This window comes from Syngnathoides biaculeatus, chromosome 18, assembly GCF_019802595.1.
Source record: "Syngnathoides biaculeatus isolate LvHL_M chromosome 18, ASM1980259v1, whole genome shotgun sequence".
In the NCBI taxonomy this organism is placed as follows: Eukaryota; Metazoa; Chordata; class Actinopteri; order Syngnathiformes; family Syngnathidae; genus Syngnathoides; species Syngnathoides biaculeatus.
Window position 1 is genome coordinate 13,253,842 of NC_084657.1, and position 24,597 is coordinate 13,278,438.

Sequence of the window (24,597 nt, forward strand, 5' to 3'; positions counted from 1 at the left end):
GAAAAACGATCGGTGAAAATTGAAGCAATGGACGACTCCCCATTTCAATTCAGCCAAAAATGCTCTTTACACAGTGGGTGCTGCTCTTTTGGTTAGCAATAGTGACCGAAACCGATTTGATTACGCTTCAAAGTCGTTTTTCACCCCCCCCCCCCCCCCCCCGCTTATTTGTGGAGACACGCGACACACCCGCGTATATTCGAGAAGCGGCCGTCGTTTGAAGGAATGCAGTGACTTAAATTAGAGGAACAGAACAAATCAAAAGACACAAGCATGAGATGAAGTAGCAATGATGAAAAGAGTCATAAAACGACAATGTGCTTTTGCCAAAACAAGAACTTAGAGAGGTAGCTTTTATAACACACACACACAAACTAAAATAAAAAGACCACACCAGCTGACTCTTCCACAAGCGCAGTTAAAAATAATACCAAGTTTGGTGACAACGCACAGACAAACTAAATCTCATCGCTGCCGCGGCACTTTTGAACTGTATATCTGCGTACCAAAACACACACTACTTCATCACGCTGTGCAACGCATCACTCCGACTCGCGACGCAAGCAAAAACGTGTGAGAAGAACGCAAAAACAAAACAAAATAACAACACATAAAAAAACCATGAGGTCACTATGAGGTAATTCAAGTATGAAGTGAAAACGAGGAAAAGAAACCACAGACAAAGAGTCAATTTATCCGTCGCCCTATCGGTCCTGCCCCGCCCCCATCGATCAATCGACGATTCCCGCTTCCTCTTCCTTGGATAACAGTGGTGTCCATTCTTTGCCGGGCAGGTGGGCAAATTTCCTCGCCTTGGCGAGCAAGTCTTTTCACATTCACGTGTTGGGATCGTGCCGGCCGGCCGGTTTCGGTGTGGGGGGGGGTCGGCGTCCCCGCCCCTCCCCGCCCCGCCGGCGTCTCTCCCCGTTTCTGACATTCACTCCTTCGAGAGCAGCCATTTTCCTTTCCCAAGTCTGTCTTTTTGTGGTTAGTGTGAAATAAACGAGAGTATAAGTGGATGGCGGCGGTGTATTACGGTGATTAATGTGAATAACATAGCTCGATTGATATCAAACAGAGACTGTTGTCGTAGTTGCGGTGATACACTGTTGATGATGATGATGTTGATGATGATACAGAACGTAATAAAACATAAGTCAGCCTTTTGATACCCGAACCAGGAAGACCAATGCCGACAGAAGGAAAAAAAAAAAAAAAGCAGCACTATAGCCCCGCCCCTACCCAAGCCCCTCCCCCCACCCAAGCCCCTCCCCTTCCTACCCATTCAGGTTCATCCTTTGTTTTTAGTGCTCCCGTTTTGTCATCTACTGCATATTCCAACCGGCTCGGCTGACGATTCTCAGGGGCTATCCGGGAATACTGCGAAAAACTGGGGAAATCGACTCTTCCGCGTTCAAGTATTTTGTTTCAGTTCTGCTGAGTCAGCATTTGATTTTATTGTTTACAAGACGAACTTTGTTGGAAGAGTTGGGGCGAGGGAAAGAGGAAGGAGTCATCCAATTTCAGTGCAGACCCAAGAACTGTTTCTGTAAGGACACTTTTTGGAAATTTTCCGACGGGATCATTCGGGAATCTCAACGAGAAATTTCAGGTGTTTATCTAAAACGCACGTACAACTGTGTACAATTTGAATCAGGATTGTTCGCCTTCGAGTGACCGCAACACTAAGGATGCTTGGCGATGCCGTCATGCAATTTTTTTTTTTCAGCAAAATAAAGTAAAAAATAGATAAAGATCACAAAACCTTTCCAGAAGAAAGAACTGAATTAATTCCAGGGAGGCTCTGGGGAATTTGACATTGCAGGAACTTCTTTTCTCAAGTTTGATCATTTTCTCTGAAAACGTCTGCGCTCTACATAATTGTTTTACAGTGTTTTTTAAAAATTTTTTTCTGTACCAGGATCAAGAAAAACTATGACTATGCTGATTTGCACAAAACCTTTCAAACAGGGGCCAAGGAAGAAGGAAAAAAAATCTTGGCGATTGAGGACTTTTGAGCACTTGGTCACTTTTTTAGCACTTGCATCAGTTTCAAAGTGAACAATCAAAATCCAGGAAATGTGGGCTCTTGACAGAGGCCTGCACTCCACAAGGTGCCATTCGAGCTTCCTCTAACAAGGAGTATCGTTAGTATGATTACGAAAAACAAAAACAAAAACAACTAATTGGCAGATTACTACAAAACCGAGCGGAAAACTGGGACGTCGTCCAATTTTCAGTCCGCGTCGCATCTCGCAGTTGATAAATCAGGAATCTGAATGAACGAGGGAACGTACAGTATCAACACGTATGTACAATTTGACCCAATTTGGGATCGTATGATCTTGGCAGAATCGCGACTGAGGTTTTTAATCTCTCGTCGGAGTGATTACGCAAGAACTATTTACCGTATGGGAACTGCCCATGGAAGAAGCCGATCCAGGACGTTTCCCCAATGATTATGAGCACAAAAAAATTTGGAATTTTGGGACATTTGCCTCCAATTCCTCTGGAATTGGGTATCTACAAAGTAAATTGGGTACTGGCAGGCCTTGGCAGAGGTCTACGCTCGTATCAGTTGCGACGGCAACTACCAGAAACACAAAGTGTTTAAATTTTTTTTCCCCTCGAAACTGCGATTTCACATTCACATCATGGTCACCTGATCCAATTTTGCTGGGAGATTAGTCGTGTGAAAAAAAACAAAAAAAACTGATGACAACAAACATCGCTAGTGTCGCGGGCCAAGAGAGATTCTATGAATGAAAAGTGTAAGATTTCGTCTGGGTTCGATAGCCCTTGAGAATCTGTCAACGTTGTAGCAGCAAGACTTTCCCTGCAGCTCATGTTTGCATCACGAGGCAACCTGAAATGAAAAAAAAACAAACAAAAAACAAACAAACAACAACAACACAGTAACACAATACGCGCGTGTGCGGGAATGACCCGGTGATTCCGAATGAACGGCAGACACTCAACGTCTCTGCGAGTCTTTCCGGGAGGACCCTTTTTGTGTCGCCTCTTTTGCAAGAAAGGAAGAGAATGCGCTAGGTTCTCTTCAGTCTTTCGACGCTCAGCTTTTCCATCGCCTACCCTCCATCGCCATATCTTCATCTAACGCCTTAATTACATTCTCCTCATAACCCACCCCTTCCCCCCGATACCTCCTGGGCTCTCAGACGTAGCACAGGTACAGGTAGGTCTTCTCGATGCGCCAGTCCGGAGGGATGTCTTCAGGCTTGTGGCCCTTCATGTGCTTCTGCATGGCCGACAGGCTAGGGCAGTACTCCAGGCAGATGGTGCATTGGTAGGGCGAGGCGCCGTTATGGGTGCGCAGGTGCTTGATCATGGCCGAGTAGTCCCTGGATCGTTGGTGGCACAGCTTGCACTCGAATGGCTTCTCACCTGAGGGACGGCCAAGGGCGGAAGACAACGAGGTGTCACGGGGGGAAAGTTACACACACACACACACACACACACACACACACACACACACAACACACACACACACAAAAAATGCATTTGCGGGGCGGACAACGACGGGCACCAAGAAGTCTGGGCACTACGGCGCAATGGAGACTGTGGAGCGAAATACTGCAGCTCCAAATTCATCAGTTAGGAAGGTAAACAATGGAGGAGAACGAAGGCAAGGTGTACTTAGCTCTTAATCGAGAGATTTTATCTGAGGGGAGAATGTGGGCAATGAAGAACACACCACACCAAAGGGTAGGCTATGGAGTCAAATAATACAGCACAAACTCATCTGGTGTGATGTGAAAAAACAACTGAGAAGAACAAAGGTCGACCGTATTAACTTTGCAGGGCAAGGATGCAAATTTTATCCAAGAGGAGACTGAGGGGAGTGGAAAAAAAAAGGAGGGCCGCAGCAAAGTTGAGAATGTAAAATACGGCATCACAAACATTGAGCGAGAATGAAGGTCTTCTGTAATTACGCTTAAACGTGAGATCCATTTTACCCAAGGTGAGACTGAGGGGGGGAGACAAAGTGATGCACTTTAGCAAAAAGGAGACTGTGGGCTATCATACTGCAGCAGAAACGGATACCATCACTAGAATGCTAAAAAAAAACAGAGGCAAACGAAGGTCTCCCGGATTTACTGTTCTAGAAGGATTATCGGAGTGGGACTGAGGGGACGGAGGCACACAAATAGTGTGCAGCAAGGAAGCAAATTGGAGACTGTGGAGTACAAACATCCGACGGAATGCTAACAAATCATTGAGAATTTTGTTGTTTCTCGTGTTCACTGCACAACAGAAGTCTTCTGTATTTACTGTACTTTACGATGGATGAATCCTTTTTTATCTGCGAGGAGACTAAGGGCAGTGAGTATTTGCGCTGCTGCAGTAAAAACGCAAGCAATGGACTATAATTGGCGGCATGGTGGATCAGCTGGTAAAACGTTGGCCTCACAGTTCTGAGGACCCAGGTTTGATCCAGGCCGCTGCCCGTGTGGAGTTTTTATGTTCTCCCCGTGCCTGCGTGGGTTTTCTCCGGGCACTCCCGTTTCCTCCCACATGCCAAAAACACGCAACATTAATTGGACACTAAATTGCCCCAAGGCGTGATTGTGAGTGCGACTGTTTATCTCTATGTGTCCTGCGATCGGCTGGCAACCAGTTCAGGGTGTACCCCGCCTCCTGCCCGTTGACAGCTGGGATAGGCTCCAGTGCTCCCCGCGACCCTCATGAGGATAAGCGGCTAAGAAAATGGACAGATGTTTGCCTTTAACATTGTTAGTTGTCCAAACGGGATTAAGATTGGGTGGCAATCAACCCCTGCATATGTACGTCATCACGTGACGAAGCATTAGCCGATACGCTAACGACGCTAATGATGCTAATGTAGGCGGGGACGATCCAATTTCAGACATGTAAATGGCGACCTTTTGTCACTGGCATTTGAGCGGGGGAGCCATCGCTAAGGATTGCGTCGCCGCCGCCTCGCAAATGTCGCACGCCTTCCCCTGCTTGACCTTGACCGAGGGGCCCAATAAGTGTAAATATACGTCGGGCCACCCGACAGCTGCGGCCATCGATAACCGCACTGTAAACAAGGTGGCCTCATATAAGAGGCTAATAATGAATTGCAAATGCCCCCCTCCCCCCGGTCGCTATTGATCCAGCATCGGCATGTTCCGAGGGAAGGGTAGGTGGGGTCCTCGCCGGTTGTCGATGATTCATCAAGCGGCTGCCTTTTATGTGAGCTGGCCTTTGACGGCGAGCTTGTCGCTTGCTCTCGTTATCTGCCGAAGCCCCACCAGACACCCCCCCCCCCCCCCCCCGCGAAAAGGAGCTGGATGTGCATGTGGAGGAGGGAGCCAATTATTGGACAGGCTGCCTTGATAGCGAGGCTTAACGGCTGCCTCGCTGAAAGCGAGACGGGAGCGCTTGAGTGCCGTTTGTGCGGATTGGACCGCGGGTTCTCAAACTGGGGTGCACGAGCTGCAGCGGCGCATGCAAAATAATTTTGCCAGACAGTACTACGTTGTTGCATTTCGAAAAAAGATATAGCATGATGGCCGAAGTCATTTATGAGCATTTTGAAAGACGACAAATTTGACGTAACAGTCCAGTTGCTTTGAATCAAACTTTGCAAATGACCATAACTCTTCAAAAGCATATACACTGTGTGTGTGCGCGTGTACAGGAAATAGATAAATATATGTTATTGATAGTATGACAATAAGTCAAAAGGGATTCAGACATTTTTGCAATTAGGCTAACCCTAACCCATGCATACCACACCAATTACTCATCCATACCTTACCAGTGGGTTAATTAAAAGTTAATTAAAAATATATGATATGATTATGACATATCCAGTGCATCTTAAATGTGGATTTATAAAGTTTTTTTTTAAGAACAAAAGCTTTATTATTACAGGATAAATAAACATTTTAAACTATCACTTATGAAGTATTTTTTTTTTAGAATAGTCCTTTTTTTTCTAGAACAAAAGCTGAATTATTTGTGAATAGTCCAATTTATTCCATGAATAAATGTCTCTTTCCCTCAACGAAAGATACAATGGTAAAAACAAAAAAAGGTTGTATTTTTTTTTTATTTAAACGTAGCATTTTCGTGAATACAATCATTGTTTAGAGAGGCATTTTTCACATGATAATATTAAAAAATAAAGCAGTATTTTTTGAAATTCAATTGTTAAAATGTGACTTTCGTCCCTTGTTAAACTTTCCATATTTTGCAGTACGATAAGAACATTTTTCGTGAATCGGACTTTATTTTTTTTTGGGGGGGGGAGGCGGGGGGAAGGCATAACAACGATGTCTTCATTTTGAAATTCATTGCTTAAAATATGACTTTATTAAACTGGGGATTTTAATATCAAACGACATGACGCGGTTGAAAAAAATAACTGTTCTTATATTCTTTTATCATGAAAAACAACTTAATTTAAAAAAATGTTTTCTCGGAAAAAGTTCCCTTGGCCATCCGATACAATAACAATATGTATTTGTTATTGTAACATGGCTTTCTCCCCATAAAAAACACTTTTAGAATCCTAAACCAGGGTGTAGAGTATGTTTAATGGATGCTAAGGATTATGAGGGGATGCTTTGAAAAATGTCATGACCCCAAAACTTTAATAATGCCAAAATGTGTGTGTGTCGGTCCCTGTGAGGAAACAGTGAGGAAGCAGCAGCGTTCCGCCGGGCTTCGCGATCCGTCTTCGCTGAGCTCCCTTCCTCGGCGGACGCTCCCTTATCACTGTGTCAACATCTTTATGGGGCTCTAAATATACCGCGATCAATACGCAGTCTTTGGAGACATTTACTGTAGCGCAGCAGCACAGATATTCATCTGCTGTGCGTGTGTGTGCGTGCGTGCATCCGTGTACTGCTCCATATGCTGCCGCCACAATGGTTGACAATGAATGCGGAACCAAAAAAGTGCATTTACACTCAACATGAGGAACACATGCACGGCCAAATGACATCCAAATTCAACAGCAAGATTATAACATATACAGTGAAGAAAATAAGTATTTGAACACCCTGCTATATTGCAAGTTCTCCCGCTTAGAAATCATGGAGGGGTCTGAAATTTTAATCATAGGTGCATGTCCACCGTGAGAGATATCCTCTAAAAACAAAAATCCAGAAAGCACAAAATATGTTTTTTTAATGATTTATTTGTGTGATACAGCTGCAAATAAGTATTTGAACACCAGAGAAAACTAATGTTAATGTTTGGTACAGTAGCCTTTGTTTACATTTACAGAGGTCAAACATTTCCTGTGGTTGTTCACCTGCAGGAGGGATTTTGGCCCACTCCTCTACGCAGCTCTTCTCTAGATCAGACAGGTTTCTGGGATTGTCGCTGAGAAACAAGGAGTTTCAGCTACCTCCAAAGATTTTCTAATGAGTGTAGGTCTGGGGACTGGCTAGGCCACGCCAGAACGTTGATATGCTTCTTACAGAGCCACTCCTTGGTTTTCCTGCCGGTGTGCTTCGGGTCAATGTCAGGTTGAAAGACCCAGCCACGACCCATCTTCAATGCTCCAACTGAGGGAACCACTAACCCAAAATCTCACAATACATGGTCACGTTCATCCTCTCCTTAATACAGTGCAGTCGTCCTCTTCCATGTGCAGAAAAACACCCCTAAAGCATGATGCTACCACCCTCATGCTTCACAGTAGGGATGGTGTTCTTGAGATGGAACTCATCATTCGTCTTCCTCCAAAATATGGTTAGTGGAATTATGACCAAAAAGTTCCATTTTGGTCTCATCTGACCACATAACTTTCTCTCATGACTCCTCTGTATCATCCAAATGGTCATTGGCAAACTCAAGACGGGCTTTGACATGTGCTGGTTTAAGCAGGGGAACCTTCAGTCCCATGTTCAATTTCAAACCATGACGTTTTCGTGTATTACTAACAGTCACCTTGGAAACGGTGGTCCCAGCTCTTTTAAGGTCATTGACCAAGTCCTGTCGTGTAGTCCTGGGCTGATTCCTCACCTTTCTAAGGATCACTGAGACCCCACGAGGGGCTCAAAGGGGATCTTATCTTGCATGGGGATCCACTCCGATTGAGATTGACCGTCATGTTTCTAACGATTGCTCCAACAGTGGACCTTTTTTCACCAAGCTGTTTGGCAATTTCTCTGTAGCGCTTTCCAGCCGTGTAGAGTTGTACAATTTTGTCTCTGGTGTCTTTGGACAGCTCTTCTGTCTTGCCCATGTTACAAGTTTGAGTCTTACTGATTGTATGGGGTGGACAGGTGTCTTTAAGGCGGACTAACAGGTCTTTGAGGGTCTGAATTCTAGCTGATAGACAGGTGTTCAAAAACTTATTTGCAACTGTATCACACAAATCGATAAAAAAAATCATACATTGTGATTTCTTTTTAGATGATCTCTCTCACAGTGGACATGTACCTCTGATGAAAATTTCAGACCCCTCCATGAGTTCTACGTGGGAGAACTTGCAATATAGCAGGGTGTTCAAATACTTATTTTCTTCACTGTACATATCAAAACTACACTGAGTATTAGGAATGTACACCTATTTTAGTGACGTGACCGCATCAGCGTTTACAGAATATATTCTAATGGCTTCCACAAAATTGTTTGTGCTTTGCTCGGTGCTGCTGTTTTGGTTCGCAAATGTTCAAACGTGAACAACAGCATTCACTGCGTGATCAGCGCAGTAGTTGAACGATTTTCGTGCACTTACGCAGCCAAATAAAATTAGATATTAGTAACTGCCCTTGCTATGCTGCGCTACTTAACTACGAGCATGTTAGCATTTTATATGTCCCTACAAAAACGATCCAAATACGTGTGAATTTAATCTTTAGTTATCTTGTGACAGTACTGTAATGCATAAATACTGTAAGAGCATGATAACCAGTGAAATACATATTTTTATCTTGGAAAAGGCAGCTTTTTCTTTTAAAGACCCTTCCTTGTAGTGGACCTCATGAGAGACTAGTGTCCACTTAGCGCCATTTGGTTCATGAAAATCGGAACCGCACGTAAAGTATCCGAACCGAGGACACAACTTGGAAGTGTGTTTACCTGTGTGCACGCGGTAGTGGGTCTCCAGCTGGTGCTTGAGGCTGAACTTCTTTCCGCAGCCATTACATTCATAGGGCTTCTCCCCCGTGTGGATGCGCTTGTGGCCCTTCAGCGTGCTCTCGTCGCGGAAGCAGCTCCCGCAGAACTCGCACTCGTACGGGTGGTCCCCGGCTGCAAAAGTGGGGAGGCGGGCACCTCAGTCAGGCTTGTTGCGTACCAATTTACATAATAACCACCCCCACACTGAATTTCCATGAGTTAATCAGCAAGGGGTGAAGCTCCAGAGCCACTTTCAAGTAGTGGCTAGATGGGGGTTTTCCTTTTTTTTTGCCATTCGGAAAGCATCGTTTTGAACCATTTTAATAACACGGTGAATGTCATCAATTCATTATTAACGCGACTGAAATTATTACTGACTGGGATGCTTTCCCGTGCTTTCATGCTGTTATTTTCCTCAACAAGAAAAATAAACAAACCGAGATTTCGCCTGCCTTTAATGAAGGAAATTGCCAGGATTTATTTTTCTGTGTTCTCTGCCATCTCCAGTCAATAACGCATTGTTTGTGTTTCCATCGATCAAGCTGGAAAATCACCTGAAATGCGGGTCCTTAATTCCGCCGAGGTATAATTTGCTTCGGGAATTAATTGTATGCTTTTGTTCAACGAGAAGCCTTGATCTAAAGTGGATCTATAAAGTGTACACACCCCTCTTCAAATGACAGACTTTTGTGATGTATCAGAGCCTAAAATGCCACTTAATATTGGAAGAAGTTTTGAAATTATTTAACATGGTCCGTTAATTTGTATGACAAGAATACGAGCATTTGACGACTTTGCATGTCCGCTGTACATCCATCCACCTCCGTGTAACACTCTCCATTCATGTAACGTGGCCATTTCTGAATGCATTTCACTCCGACGCTGCAGGTTTAAGACGCCATCAATGACCTATGCTTTTCATTATCTGCCTGTCCAAGCAGCGACGTGCCTCCGAATAAATTGCATTTGTCGTTACTCCCGCCGCGAAGAGACAATCTCACAGCGCCCCCCACTCCCCACCACCCCCCTCTGCGTGTTACGTTATTTAAGGCATTATTGTACGCAGACGCCATGCTGTTGCGCGCAGACAGGCGGATGAAAGACGTACTTTAAATGCTGATCACATTTGGGCCGCGCCGCACTTGTCACGGGAGACAACGCGTTCAAAAGGAACGAGTTTCCCTGTAATGTGACAGTCGTGTGCGAGATTGGGGGGCGGGGGTGGGTGGTGGTTAGAGTGTGTGTCGAGGATCAATAAATGTGACACTCCTTATTTGTCTGCATGAAGTTATCAGCGCCTCCTGCTGTACGCAGAGGGGCGCCGCGGCCCACGGCGGAGATGGCCATCCGTCAGCGCGGTCGCGTGCCACGCCGGTGGAATAACAATGGCCTGGCATTCAGCTGCCTTTAATTAGAACGTCTGATCGCAGCAAGTGAGCGAGATGCTAATATTCGAGGCGGTGACACTCAATGGTTTGTTTACGCTTAATTCCTTCCTGTGGCATTTTCATGAATACACCACACAAAAATCTCCAACAGCAAGTGAAAGATTAAGAGGTTATGAGAATAATACCGACAGAATGCTCACGAGAGTTGATGCTGATCTCAAATGCTGTAGAATTAAAATTTAGCACATGTGCAAAGTGAAGAATGATGCAATACTAATTACTTACCAACTGGGATGTTAGCATCGAGTAAGATAACAAAATGACGCTGATTTACGAGGGTTTTGCATCTTTCTAAGTACAGTTTCTCAGCACCCTTGATGAAATGCTAACATACTAGCAGTTTTTATGCTAACATTGAGCTATATAGCAGCACAACGGCTGAGTGGTACAGATATTTTTAAAATTATCCTGCGTTGTATTCAGTACTATTTCTAACGAAAGCTGATTGAATGCAAACATACAGCAAGGCAGCCATTTCAGTAGCTAACGTTCTAAGGCAGAGTTTTATATTTTGCCTGAATTCATGTGCAATATACAATGAGAATAGATCAAACATGAGCATGGCTAATACATAGCAAGAACTCTGACCGAGTTAAGAAAGCGCTACAGCTATTTTTTCCTCTTTAGTAAAGTACGATCGAGATAAACAGACGAGAAAGTGATACCATTGGGTGATATTTATTCACTTTTCATCTTATTCTTTAATCGGGTACCTTACGGCCATGCTACCCTGAGAATGCTGATCGTCAGATCTCGGAAGCTAAGCGGGTTTGGCCCTGGTTAGTATGGGGGACGGCCTGGGAACACCCGGTGCTGTAAGCTTCTCCCCCCGGCTAAAATGCAGAGGGGTTGCGTCACGAAGGGCATCTGGCGTAAAACTGTGCCAAACAAGTGTGCGTTCATTTGAGATGACACGCTGTGGCGACCCCTAGCGGGACAACCCGAAAGGAAAAGAAAAATTCTTTAAATCGGGTACCATATCTAAAAACAGCTAAAATCCTAACAGTTGGTATGCTAACATATACCAAGCTAGTAACCTGAGTAGAGCAAGCCCCAAGTCAGACTGCTTAGGATTTTATTTTTTCCTATGTAATCAGGCACGATTCATCCATCCATCTTATTCTGTTTCTCCAGAGTCAGGTCGCGGTGGGCCAGCAGGATTTCATATCCTGCAATTTAGTCAGGCACTGTTTCAAATGGAAAATGATAACAGCCGAACATGCTAGCAGTTGGTATGCCAATATATATACAAAACAACAAGCTGAGTAGAGAAAGTGCTAAGGCGGATTGATTCGGGTTTTATGTGTTGCTCTGTAGTCAGTTACTGTTTCAAATTACAACTACAGGGAGTCCTCGGGTTAAGACGATCTCAACCTCGACTTTACAACGGCCGTTCCTCGTTCGCCATTTTGTCTGGCTAATGCTCCTCCGTGTTTGCGCGGGAGTATCTTTTCATTTTTCACCCTCTTTTTTCTACATTATCGCCCCAAAGAAGAAAGCTGTGTCTTTTAGCAATGCTTCTGAAGCCATAGGAAAATTAATTACCATGGAAACGAAGCTCAAGATCATAAAACGATTGGAGAAAGGAGAGAGACCAACACCGCCAAGGCTTCAATCGGTCGACCGTGGTGACTACTATTAAAGACAAAGCCCATATCTTAGCTCTTGTGAAGGGTTCCGTTCCTGTTGGAAACAATGATCACAAAACAAGGTTCTTCGATACTGGTCGAGATGGACCAGATTGAGGACCAGGTTCCTTCGCAATAGCTCAGCGCAGCCTCCCCTTCTTCTTCTCCATCCACCTCTCAGCAGTCATGCTAAGTACATAATCTTTATTTCAATGAATTTGTTTTTTTTATACAAAGTATTTTAATGTAAATTCTAACTTTAATGGTGGAATCCGACTTAAGTCGCTACTGTAGGAACAGATCTCAATCGTAGACTGAGGACTCCCTGTAATTAAATGCTAACAAGCTAATAATTGTTCGGCTGACACGTCAAGAAGGAACTCTACGTAACTCCATGTAGTCTTGTTTTGTAGAAAATACTAAGCACCGATCAAATGCTAAACATATAGCTAGATAGCAACCTTATTTGTGAAAGCACAAATCCAGAACATTAAGGTTTTTAGGTTTCGATTGAGAATTGCGAAAATGTTCACGTACTAGCAGTTGCTAGAGTAACATATAGCATGATTGACAACAGTTACTTGTATTTGAGTTCTTCGCTCAATCATTCACTATCGCATTGAAAATCTCACTCCCAGGGAATGTGGCGGGGAGCCAGCGACCCAAACGCTACTTTTTCTCTCTCACTTTATCGCCATTTTTTTTTTTTGTGTGTCCGTAAACTTTATCATCACACACTCAGCGAACTCACTTTTGGATTCTTCAAAAAAAGAAAGAGAAGGAAAGAAAAAAAAAGTGTGATTTAGTGCGCTATTTGCATTTATTTTACAAGCGGATACCCGGCATACAAGAAGAGATTAGAATGTGGAGAGAATAACGTATTCCGACGGTTCTCAGGAGACAAATCATACTTTGCACAACACAAATAACTAATGCAAACAAAAACACTTTTTCAAGGGTCCATATTATGGAAAATTGACTTAAATTGCTTGTATACAAATATGTGGGTGTCTGGAGCATCTGTCCACCCATTAAGTGTGAAATTAAAAAAACAAAAGCATTTTTCTTGAGAGTTTTTTTTAGGTTAGCGACACTCGTGTTTATCACACACTGTATGCTACGAATAATGTGTGATTTTAAGGATTATGGAACGTTCACTTTTTAAAGACAATCTCATACAAAGAAAACATGTCAAGGTTGTAAATTGTGTTTGTGGCATATTTTGGTTATTTTTGAGTTTCCAATTTAGAGGGGGTGGTGCTGTTCTAATAGGAAATGGGTGGAAGCTGGCATTTAGAGTGCTCGGCGTAGTCTAGACCGACTACTTCCTTTCTCTCTGGGAGCAGCAATAGGGAGGCCGCAGATGATGGCTCAGCACAGTGAGGTGGAACCACATTGCACAGGGGCACTGGACCCTCGGGTGCCCCTGGCCATCGACACCTGCGTCTCTCTGCCTACACACATACACACACGCGTGCGGCAACATCTCATGTGACACCCCAAAGGAGTGCTGAGGGTGGCGATGCCTCAGGGCACCATTGAGAGGGGGGGGGGGGGGAGAATTCTGGAGTGTGTGTGTGTTAATTCTATAGGTTTTAAATCACGGGCGCACAGCCACGGCTGATTTATTTGCTCGCCCAAATACAGCTGACAACACACACACACACACACCACACACACACACACACACACACGTTTGGGCACAGACAGCCAGTGAACAACAATGGAATATTAATGAAGGTCTGCTGTGTAATGCGTCCGTGTGTGTTTTAAGAGAAGGCACAGCTGCCAACACTGTATAATTGAGCACACGCACTCGAAACCTTAATGCACTGTGCATACATGCAGTAAAACTTACAGAAAGACCAAATGAACCTAAGCGAGTGTGTGTGTTGACGACAGTGCAGGTGTTTGGAGGAGAATAAAGATAGACAGATTAAGATGCTGAAATAAACACCATTAAATTCTACGTCTCTGACGCCGATCCCGGTCTCACGCCTCTCGGCTGGGTTGCGGAGATAAGGCGGCAGACAGGTAAATGAAGCATGTTGTAATGAATGTCTCGGGAAAAAAAAAAAAAAATATATATATATATTTTTTGCCCGCTTTTACTGTTTGTCATTCCGTCCAAGTGAACGTGAAATCAAGCAACGAACGCGCTCATCTGGAAAGCACGTCCACTGAAATCACAAAGACCGACTGAGGATTTTCATTGGGAATTGTAAAAACGTCTCTCTTCAGGTGAAAAATCTACTACGGGCAACAATTCTGGAACATTTCTTTCCCAAACATAAGCAAAAACCTGACCTTTTCTGGGAAAAATTGGTACATATATAGATGTATAGACCAAACAAGATATTTTTTTTTCCTTTTTAACTCACAAAATTAATTAATTCTCTTTGACCTATTCAATTATGTTACTGCTGTATGTTTTGTCCCCAAAAATACCACAAAGTACTATTTTCACATTAAAAACACTGCATAAACGTTTTTTTTTTGTGTGGAACAGACAAATGGCATTTCTCTTCATTTCATAATGGAAAGACAATTTGAAATACTAACTTATTTTACCTACAAGTGTGGCCACGGAACGAATTAAACTCCTATGTCAAGGGACCACGGTATATTTTGATCGCAAAAGAAGTCAAAAACAAATTTTGAATTTTTTTTTTTTTAAATTCAGGATGTGACAGTGACAGTATGGCATCATATAACTATAAGCATTCATTGTTATATTATACTTTTCTGAAACAAAAATTACATTACATTATCACAATACTATACCTCACTGTAGAAATCTGTTATCATAATGCTACGTCACTATCATATCACACTTCGCTTTTATACTCTCATGATATCATGGCACAATGTCCGAATCATATTTTAGATATCATCATCAGCTCACAAGGGTCGCAGGAGTGGGCGAAAGGCGGCCCACGCCCTGAACCGGTCGCCACTCAGTCGCAGGGCGACATCACTGAGCGGGAATCGATCCCACACTGCCCGCACCAAGGACTCCACATCACAATATTGTAACATCAAAGTATTGTGAGAAGTTAACCTACTTTCGATCATATCACATCACAAACAGTTTCATGACATTCCACTGCAACATTCTATATCACTATATCAGAGTCTCAATAGCACAGCATGTTATTACACTGTTATGACATATCTTCTGATTATTATATTAGCAAATAATCATAGTATCATGAGGTATATGATACTGTGATATCATATCACAGTGTCATGTTATCACATTTCCATATCATGATATGGTATATGTATCTCATTTAATTGTCAAGCGATCAGAGTATTATGCTACCATGCTACAATAATAGCATTACGATATTCTATCACGATATCATGTGATATCAGGTTATATGATGAAGAAAAAGCATTTTCTAAAGGTTCCACTGAGACGCATTTGGCCAGTGTTCTCCGTTTCCCCCAAAATGTGCACGAAATAATTAACTTCAAAGCGCAAATTCTGAGAGAACGACGTGGCGTTCTTTTTCTTTGGGCCGTTGGAGTAAACGAGGACCTACTTCCCACTTGGTAACACCCCCCCCCCCCCCCACCAAGCCTTTCTCCTCCCCGAACACAAGTCATATTTAAACGACGCTCTCATTTGTGATTTAACACCCGGCCAAGCATTTCCAGCGACATTTGCACCAGCTGGGCGGGCAGGTACTGTACAGACCCCCCCCGACAACCACTCTCTCCGGACATCCTATTGGTCCGACTTGTAAATGGTGGCTGACTGCTCTCATCTCACCGCCTTTCCCTTTTTCAAATATTTATCCAGAGCGCTGGTGAGCTAAATCGGCCGTGACAGTGAGACTGTTATTTAAGGTCGCAGACAAGCTGCTGAGGCGGGGGAAGAAGAAATAGTGAGGGAGGGTGGGTGGTGGTGGTGGGGGGGGGGGGGGGAGAGGGAGCATCCATCCTTCACTACTGGAATGGAATTCATTTCCATTTCTTCATATCTGTCCATTTGGCCACGTGTCAACAATGCATTAGCATCCTGCTGTGGTCTAAGCACACTCCGCAGCGACACAAATGAATAAAATAAGTCACGACCGCCGCAGAATGGATTTGACTGCTGACCTGAATGAAGATGAATGGCGGAGCGGCGCTCGTGGACGCTTCGCTACTGCCCCACCCCACCATCCCAGACAAAACAAGGCTTTTTACTTACTGTAATCTATTTTTAGCCTTGTCTCCATTTTTCTACCGAGGATGAACGCGGCTAAGGGAGAGTAGCAACAGGTTATCGTAAACAACTTGTTGGGCATATACCGTAATTTCTGGCCTCCAAGCCACGACTTTTTTCCGCACGCTTTCAACCCTGTGGCTTATGGGGGATGCAGCTAATTTGTGCATTTTTTTTTATAACAGCCGCAAGGGGGCACTCGAGCAGAAAAGGTAAGAGTGAGACCGGTGGAATATATGTGCTGAGGAAGTGACTTTTACCAGTATTTTTTCTTTTTAACCGGCCCTGTTAGCGCCGCGCTAGCATTAGCGCTTTTCTGCCGCGTCTCAGTGATTTAGGTATGTTTTTTTTAACCGGCCCTGTTAGTGTTGTCCTACTGTGTTAGCTGCCGTGGGTGTTTTTTTTATTTTTTTATTTTAACCAGCCCAATTCGTGCTAATGTGTTGTAACTTTGTTTAGCTAAACTAAGTTATTAAAACTGTCTGCCGTCTTTCTTTGTAAATATCTCGTGTTTCAATGTGGCCACCTGCGGCTTTTACACAGGTGCGGCTTATGTATGTACCAAATGGTATTTCCTTTCCAAATGTACTGGCTGAGGCTTATAATCAGGTGCGCTCTGTAGCACGGAAATTACGGTAAATCTACAGTTCATTGCTGTGATGTTTGCTCATTCCTCTTGACATGTATTTGTTCCTGTTCATTTTACTAGTGTGTGTGAATTAGCAAATCTGCAATAACTAGATATATGAAATTCAATTTGATTTTTATTTATTTATTTTTTGCAAAAATCTAAATACATTTTATTTTTCAATAATGTGTCTGTCCACTGTATTTTCAGGACAAAAACAATACAAGGTTTCTTTACAATTCAATTTTGTTTAAATATAGTCACTGCTGATTCTGATATTTTGTATTTTTATATTTTTCCAATAGTCTTTCTACATATCATGCTCATGTTTTGTGTAAAAAAAAAAAAAAGACATTTAAAAAAAATTTGAAATATATGTTTAAATTTGAACCAGTTCAGGGTGTACTCCACCTCCTGCCCGTTGACAGTCGGGATAGGCTCCAGTACTCCCCGTGGACCCCGTGAGGATAAGTAGCAAAGAAAATGGATGGATGTTTAAATTTGGTCACTTTCCAGTGTATACTTTTACTTTAAATAATTCTAAACATTTTAAAGAGGTGTTTCTTCTTGGAGTTACAACAACAATAGAATTAAATCATGGCATATAAATATTGTCAGCATCTTTTAAATGGAAAAACTATCAAAATATTTTCACGTTTTTTTCATTATCTGAGAAAACCCTAATAATAATATCTGAGCTTTATCAAAAACCTTGTTTTTTTTTCTAATTCTAAAATCTCTACACGAGAAAACAAGGAAGCGGAATTTCCAAATATATCCACGTTTCTAAATTTGCAGGGATTAAGCGTGATTATTTGTGCACGTACAATAGCTCCGCGTTCCGCACCTATAAGACTGTCTTCAAATGCCAGTACCCTGTTAACAAAATGCCCAAAATACAACTTGTGATCCCTGTGACTAACCACGCTAAACATCCCGTTTTATCAGGATAAATCCTCCGTGCGCTGCTAATCGTCACACATTTCACTTTGAAGTGTCAAAACGCCACAAAAGATAATCCGAAATAACAATTAAGCACGCTGGATGATGCAAGAGGGCTGCACAAGAGTGTATTTGAAATTGACTCGAGTGAGACCGTCTGCGTGGTGCCTTCACTGACCTGTGTGGGAGCGCAGGTGGCGTTTGAGCGCCGTGTGGCTCGGGAAGGTCCGGTTGCATTCGCTGCAGATGTAGCTGCGCACGCCGGCGTGGACTTCCATGTGCTGCTGCAGCGCCGTCTGCGTCTGGAAACGCTTGCCGCACAGCAGGCAGAAGATGGCCATGTCCGAACCTGCACAAAAACAGTTTTTTTTTTTTTATCATTAATAATTCAAAATTTCCTCCATTATGTTTAAAAACAGTAGTCGATAGTAAAACCAGATAGGCTATTACAGAATATAATGACAATGTATCCACTTATATATCATCATGATAAGTATCACGATGTCACAGTATCACTGAACATGTCATAGTACTATTACAGTATATCATAACAGTATAATAAATTCACAGCACCGTATCATGATTCACCATCCATCCATCCATCCATCCACCTTCTTAGCCGCTTATCCTCACAAGGGTCGCGGGGAGCGCTGGAGCCTATCCCAGCAGTCAACGGGGAGGAAGCGGGGTACACCCAGAATTGGTCGCCAGCAAATCACAGGGCACATAAAGACAAACAGCCGCACTCCCAATCACACCTAGGGGCAATTTTGAGCGTCCAATTAATGTTGCATGTTTTTGGGATGTGGGAGGAAACTGGAGTGTCCACCCGGAGAAAACCCACGCAGGCACAGGGGGAGGACATGCAAACTCCACACAGGCGTGTCCGGGATCGAACCCGGGACCTCTAAACTGTGATGCCAAAGCTTTCCAGGCTGAACCACCGTGCCGCCACCTTATCACCTTGATATCACAAAATGTTATCACGATATCAAAATACCTCCATATCACGATACATAATGATATACCACAATTCACAGCATCAAATTTCAAATGTTTATATTGCCCCCCCCAACCCCTCCACCCCTCCGTCATAATGCCGTGCCCCAAGTTGGAAAACGGAACACGCGTGAACATTTGAGCACCTTGACTGCGGTTTACTGTATTCAGGTGAGGAAAAAAAAAAAAAAGCCTGGCGCACAAGACATTCAGTGTCGGCGTTTGCCACCCGGATAAAGATCTCGTATGCAATACTTCAATCCTGCCTCGACTGTTTCGCACTTTCCCGCTGAGATAAAGAGCACACAGCTGCAAGCAGACAAACACATCACATCGCAAACACACACACGAACAGTTTGAACACACTTGCCTTAACACTTTTTCAATTACTAGGCCGGGTGAAACTCTAGGGAAGGGCTTGGGAGTGTTTGGAAGCCAGTTTCTATTTCATCAGTCAATAACGCATCTTCAGGGCCAAGCTGACACTAATTTAAAAATCTATGAAGAGCGCCGCGCCGCCTCATGTTCATAACCAGTGTGGCGGCGGCGGGCAGAGGCCAACACGGGGCCCTCCGCGTTGGATCAATTACCGTCTCACCAGTGGAGGGTGAGGAAGGACGATGGGAGGAAGCGGGAGTACCTCGCCGTGTAGTACATAAATTGGAACTGAACGCTGCCGCCAATAGTGGAAAAACTGCGAGTCATCGGGGCCCTGTTCTGAACATCTTCATCATTTCCTATACAATCTTGGGATTACTTTATATTTTGAACAAATTTACCAGAGATACACATGTACAGTATCCTTCTTTCGCAACCTGTAAAAATATACATTTTTCAGCAATAAACACGTGTCTTTTGTTAGCTTGAGCTTTTTTTTTTGTCGCTATTTTGTAAACTTCCGGCCAGTCTGAAACGTCCCCATCCATGCTTCAACGTGCGCCGTTCAACAACTTTCGCTAACTCGGAAATACCCGCAGGGACGAACATTTGTTTGTTTGGGAACACTCGTTCAACATTGGTGACGATTCGCCGTTGTGGCTCGACTATTCTGGTCTTGAACGCCTGTTTTGCGTTAGCTACTTTATCGTGTTTGTGTTGCGTTCATGTGTAGGAGATTAAATTGCCAGAAACTTTTGTTAGCTCCCTCTATGTAGAAGAACGAGGAGGAGGAACGAGTAAATAAGCGTCGGCTCCGTACCCAGAGTTCCCCTGTTAGTAACGAGTGCGCATTCATCACGAGGAGACTTTTCAGCACGGGGGGGAGCGCTCAGACTGTCACACCTTCTGTAACCATTCACTAACAACCCAGGTTAAACTGAGTCCAACAAAGACGGGAGAACAGTCGCGATCTATCGCTATCGCGTCTTTGATACCAATTACTGGACCACCTTCCTGTTTGAACAGGGCTTTGGCAACAAAACCAACGCACCCCACAAACACCCCACAAACATGGCCATCGTGCCGCAACCACGTGCTACAAATATTGCGGGCGTGCTTCGACAGAGTCCATAAAAATGGTGGAAATAATGGAGCAACACACTTTTTGTGAACATGGCGGACACACTACATTCGAACGGGTGTAGCGGTACAAGAAAAGTACCAAAATACTTGGCCGTCGGGAAGAATTTCAGAATATGATTAAAAGGATTTAAAAATAAAGAAAACTGAGTGCAGAAAAAGACCTCATAAACAAGACTTTTATTTAATTGATTTCATTTTAGGGGTTTAATAAAAGGAGTGTTGAGCATTAATTATTGGATTATCGGATGTGACTTTACAATCGCAAAAAGTGGCTCTTGCAGAACGGTGAAGCTTTGCAGGTTGAAAAAAAAAAAAAAGTCCCTCGAACCGAGTGGAGAAGATTCAGAAGCGTGATATTGTCTGAATATCTGTGATATTCCCCGAGTATCTATGTGCGCATTGTGATATGTTTTGGCTTTAAACACTTCATGCACTTGGAGTTGTGCAAAGCAGAGTTCAGAGAACCGTAGTACACACCTTGATTAAATTAAGCGCCGCAAACTTAGTCGTCGATGGAGGCACGCACGCCTGCGTGTGTGCGCCGTTTGCCGCTGATGGATGAAGAGAGCAGCGGAGAGATAAAAGAAGAAAAAGCAGGAGAAAAGTAGTTGACCCAGAAGGTCCATTACAGTGTAAAATTGAGTCAGCCAGAAGTGACAGCTGAAGAGGAAGCACTGGAGGTGGCGGCGGCGGCGGTGGGGGGGTGTGGATGTTGTGTGCGTTTTTTTTTTTTTTTTTTTTTTAGCCTCAGTCCTGTTTGGCTGTTTTGGAATAATTTAGCTCGCCTAACCAGCGTCTCGCTCTGTCTCCCGAATCTATTTATAAAGAAGCCCCGGCCCCTGCCTGGCCGCGGCGGTGCCGGCGCATCCTTAATGGCGGCGAGCGGGTAGCGGCGGGGGCCGCTGTTATTTAAGTGGGTGACGGGCGAAGGCCGGTAATGGAGAGGAATACTCCCCGATGGAAGGTGACGGTGGGTGGGCGGGCTCCTACTGACTAGCCGATTGAGAACATGAAATATATGACGTGTACGGGAATTAGTTTTGGAGCTCCACTGTGACAATAAGATGTTTGTAAAGAGGGGAGGAGCTACGTTTAGCCAGTATTATAAGCGGAAGTTACGGAGGGTGTTCGCTACCTGTGAAGTACGCATGCACTTAGTGTACAGGATATTTTGCCAATAAATCATATAAATAATGTTGAAAGGCAACTTTGAAATTATATTGAAGTCCTTTATTTAATTATACAATTATATTATATTAATTATATTGAATATTCTAATAATACCGACAATTACTGGTGCTTGGAGTTTTTCGTTATTTGCAGCAGTGCTCAGTTCGTATGCTAACATTTTTTTTTAAAATGATGAACCCTCCCGATAGAAAAATGAGCCCTACGAGGTTGGGGGGGGGGGGGGAGCAAAATCCCACAGTAACCGATATGTCCCCCCCCCCACCAAAAGGTTCAGAATTGCAGATAGATGGCACACAATGGCAGGAAAGCACTTTCTGTCCAAATTAAATTCCGCAACTCACTTCAACACCAACCAAAGATGTCGGCAAAGTAAAATTTAAAAATTATTTTATATACCGTAGCACAAAAAAAAAAAAAAAAAAATAGAGGCTAGGTTTTTTTCCTAATTGAAGAATTTGAGAATGCCAAGCCACGAATACGGAGGACTCCGCTATGCTTTTTCATTGAATCGTGACCCAAAAAAAAAAAAAAAAAAAAAAACTAAAATGAGCGGCGGCTTTGAGTTCGGACAACTTACGAAGTGGCCGCGGTGGTTGGGTTTTGCGCAACGACGACGGGGGTCGCAATGCGGCGAGTCAAAGGCGGTAGCCGCCCGAGTTAATGAGCCGGCGAGCCGCGGGACCTCGGCGCGAGGGGTTCAATCACGGGCCATGAGCACGGGCCTCCTCCTCCGTGACTGCTCCAACTCATCAATAGTGATCTATATGATGCCCGCCTTTCACCGTGGTCACACCAATATGCTCTTACTATGTAATACATCACATATTTAATCATACAGACGCAGCGCCACTCCATATATTTTTGATATTTCCAAGTCTTGGACTACTCGTTGGTGTGCAGTTTACCCATTTAGAAATGCTCATAAACACTCATAAATTTGCGTTTTACTTGAACTTCTTCTGCCTTATTTGCTGAAGAATTCACCGAATTCACGTTTTTTTCTGCTCAAGATGGCGACAGAGCCGAGGTTAATAGGAAAGTGGTAATTGTTTCCAGGAAGTAATACAGTAATAAGTGATACAGCTCGAATGAGAGACAAACATTACACAAAGAGGACCCAACCTTAGCCTGGGTTGGTATGGAGAGTCTTCGCGACATATGCGCGTACAGCGTATGCGCACTTGAAGCGGACAAAATCAAATCAGTCATTTTAAAAAAAGTACAGGCTAATGAATTTGAAATCATCCAACTATTTTGGGGCAACATTTTGAGCTAGAATTAATGGCAGTTATCAGCAGATTACTGTAAATTATAACATGAAAGTTTGAAAAGGTTACTATTACCATTTAATATTGTAGTAATTTGAATGTCATGTGCATTATTATTATTATTAATAACACCGTATTTAGCATCTCTGAAAACAGAACATCTGTGAATGTTCATACTGTTTTATCATTATTTATATAATACTGTATATACAGAGGCTACTCTTACGTTACACTTTAGGATTTTTGATTCATTCTTCTGTTACTACTACTACTACTACTATTACAATTTTTTTGTGCATTTTTATTTTCCACTTTGCAGTGTAAAGCCTCTAATCGATCACTAGAGGTAAACTGACAAAAGTGACAGCGATGCTCCGTTAGCAGGATTTATTTGGGGGGGGTGAGCATATACCACATAAATCTCGCGTCGGGTTGCATCGCACACGAAAAGGTCGTTGCGCGTCGCAAACGCAATTCACCTCGATGTAAACAAAAAGGTCGCACAGTCAAAAGCGATAAGTGACGGGTTAGCGGGGAGGAAAGGCTAAGGCCGTAACATTAGGCACACGTGCACAAATGCAGTTAACCCCCGCTTATTCGCTATTCATACTTTTTTTTTTTTTCCTGTGGAACCTTACAATGAGCTATAAAGTGATAGAGTTCACCTGTTCACACTTTGTGTTCTTTCGGTAATGTCGCAAGATGCTGCAAAAAATGTCATGGTCCATGAGGGTGAACATGACTCTCCTAATCGCTAAAACAACCCAGGCTAAAAACAAATCATTTACTATTCGCCAGTTGCTTTAGTAGCATTTTCTGGCACCTTCCAAAGATACCATGTTGACATGAGAGATGGCGCATCATTTAGTCAACCCATATCTTTGTCTAATAGAGAAAAAGTGCTTTGCCGCCACCTTGTGGAATCTCTTGGCAATTGCAAATCCTTTTTTTAAGGATCATTCTTTTTGTGGAATTTTGCTCTCTCATCTATCAGAATGTGTGCGGTTCAATATACTACTTTCCTACTTAGACATGGCTTGGGCAGCATCTTGTGGGTCTTTACACCAACAATATTTGTACTGAGCTGTATATATTAGGGAATATCTATCATTCAGTATTTTTGAGGCATATATTCATATTGCTGAGTCAAAAATGTCTTCAAATGCCCAATAGGAAAGTAGTAATTAGCATTTTTACAGGTTGTTAAGCGGCAACATACATGCCACAGTTTTGTTTTTTTTCCTGTGAGCCAATGAAAAGTAATTTTGGAAAATGACTTGAATGATATTAAAGTGATAGTTTATGAAATGGGTTTTTAACCCAGGCAATTATGAATATTCTTAGTGGGCCACCAGTGAGTCACGACTCCCTTTAGTTTTTAAAAATATTAGCAATACCTCACAGTATGCCTCCACGCAAGTTTCTAGATAATCCCAATAAATGTTGATCTGATAAATGCTTGCAAAAATGCATTTTACAAATGCAGCAATTAATTGTATGCTAATCACGGGCAGAATAAGACACGATTACTTTTAAATAAACTGGAACGTGGACAGCATGCAGCATGAATTAGTGAAACCAATCTAATTGGACATTTTATTGCTGAAGTAAATGTGATCTGTGTTTAACAGCTACTTAAAGAAAAAGC

The 24,597-nt window shown here is 43.1% G+C and overlaps 1 protein-coding gene across 2 annotated transcripts in view; it reads right to left on the bottom strand.

The window, feature by feature from the left end:
• Positions 1 to 1,279: 1,279 nt before the first annotated feature.
• zbtb16a (zinc finger and BTB domain containing 16a) overlaps positions 1,280 to 24,597 on the bottom strand; it is a 126,843-nt gene continuing 103,525 nt past the window's right edge. For both annotated transcript variants that reach the window (XM_061803920.1, XM_061803919.1), the window contains exons 5-7: positions 18,149 to 18,319; positions 9,070 to 9,240; positions 1,280 to 3,405 (exon numbers count right to left, since the gene is read on the bottom strand). In XM_061803920.1, the coding sequence (XP_061659904.1) occupies positions 3,176 to 3,405; positions 9,070 to 9,240; positions 18,149 to 18,319 (572 nt within the window). In that variant the 3' untranslated portion in view covers positions 1,280 to 3,175. The remainder of the gene's footprint in view (positions 3,406 to 9,069; positions 9,241 to 18,148; positions 18,320 to 24,597) is intronic.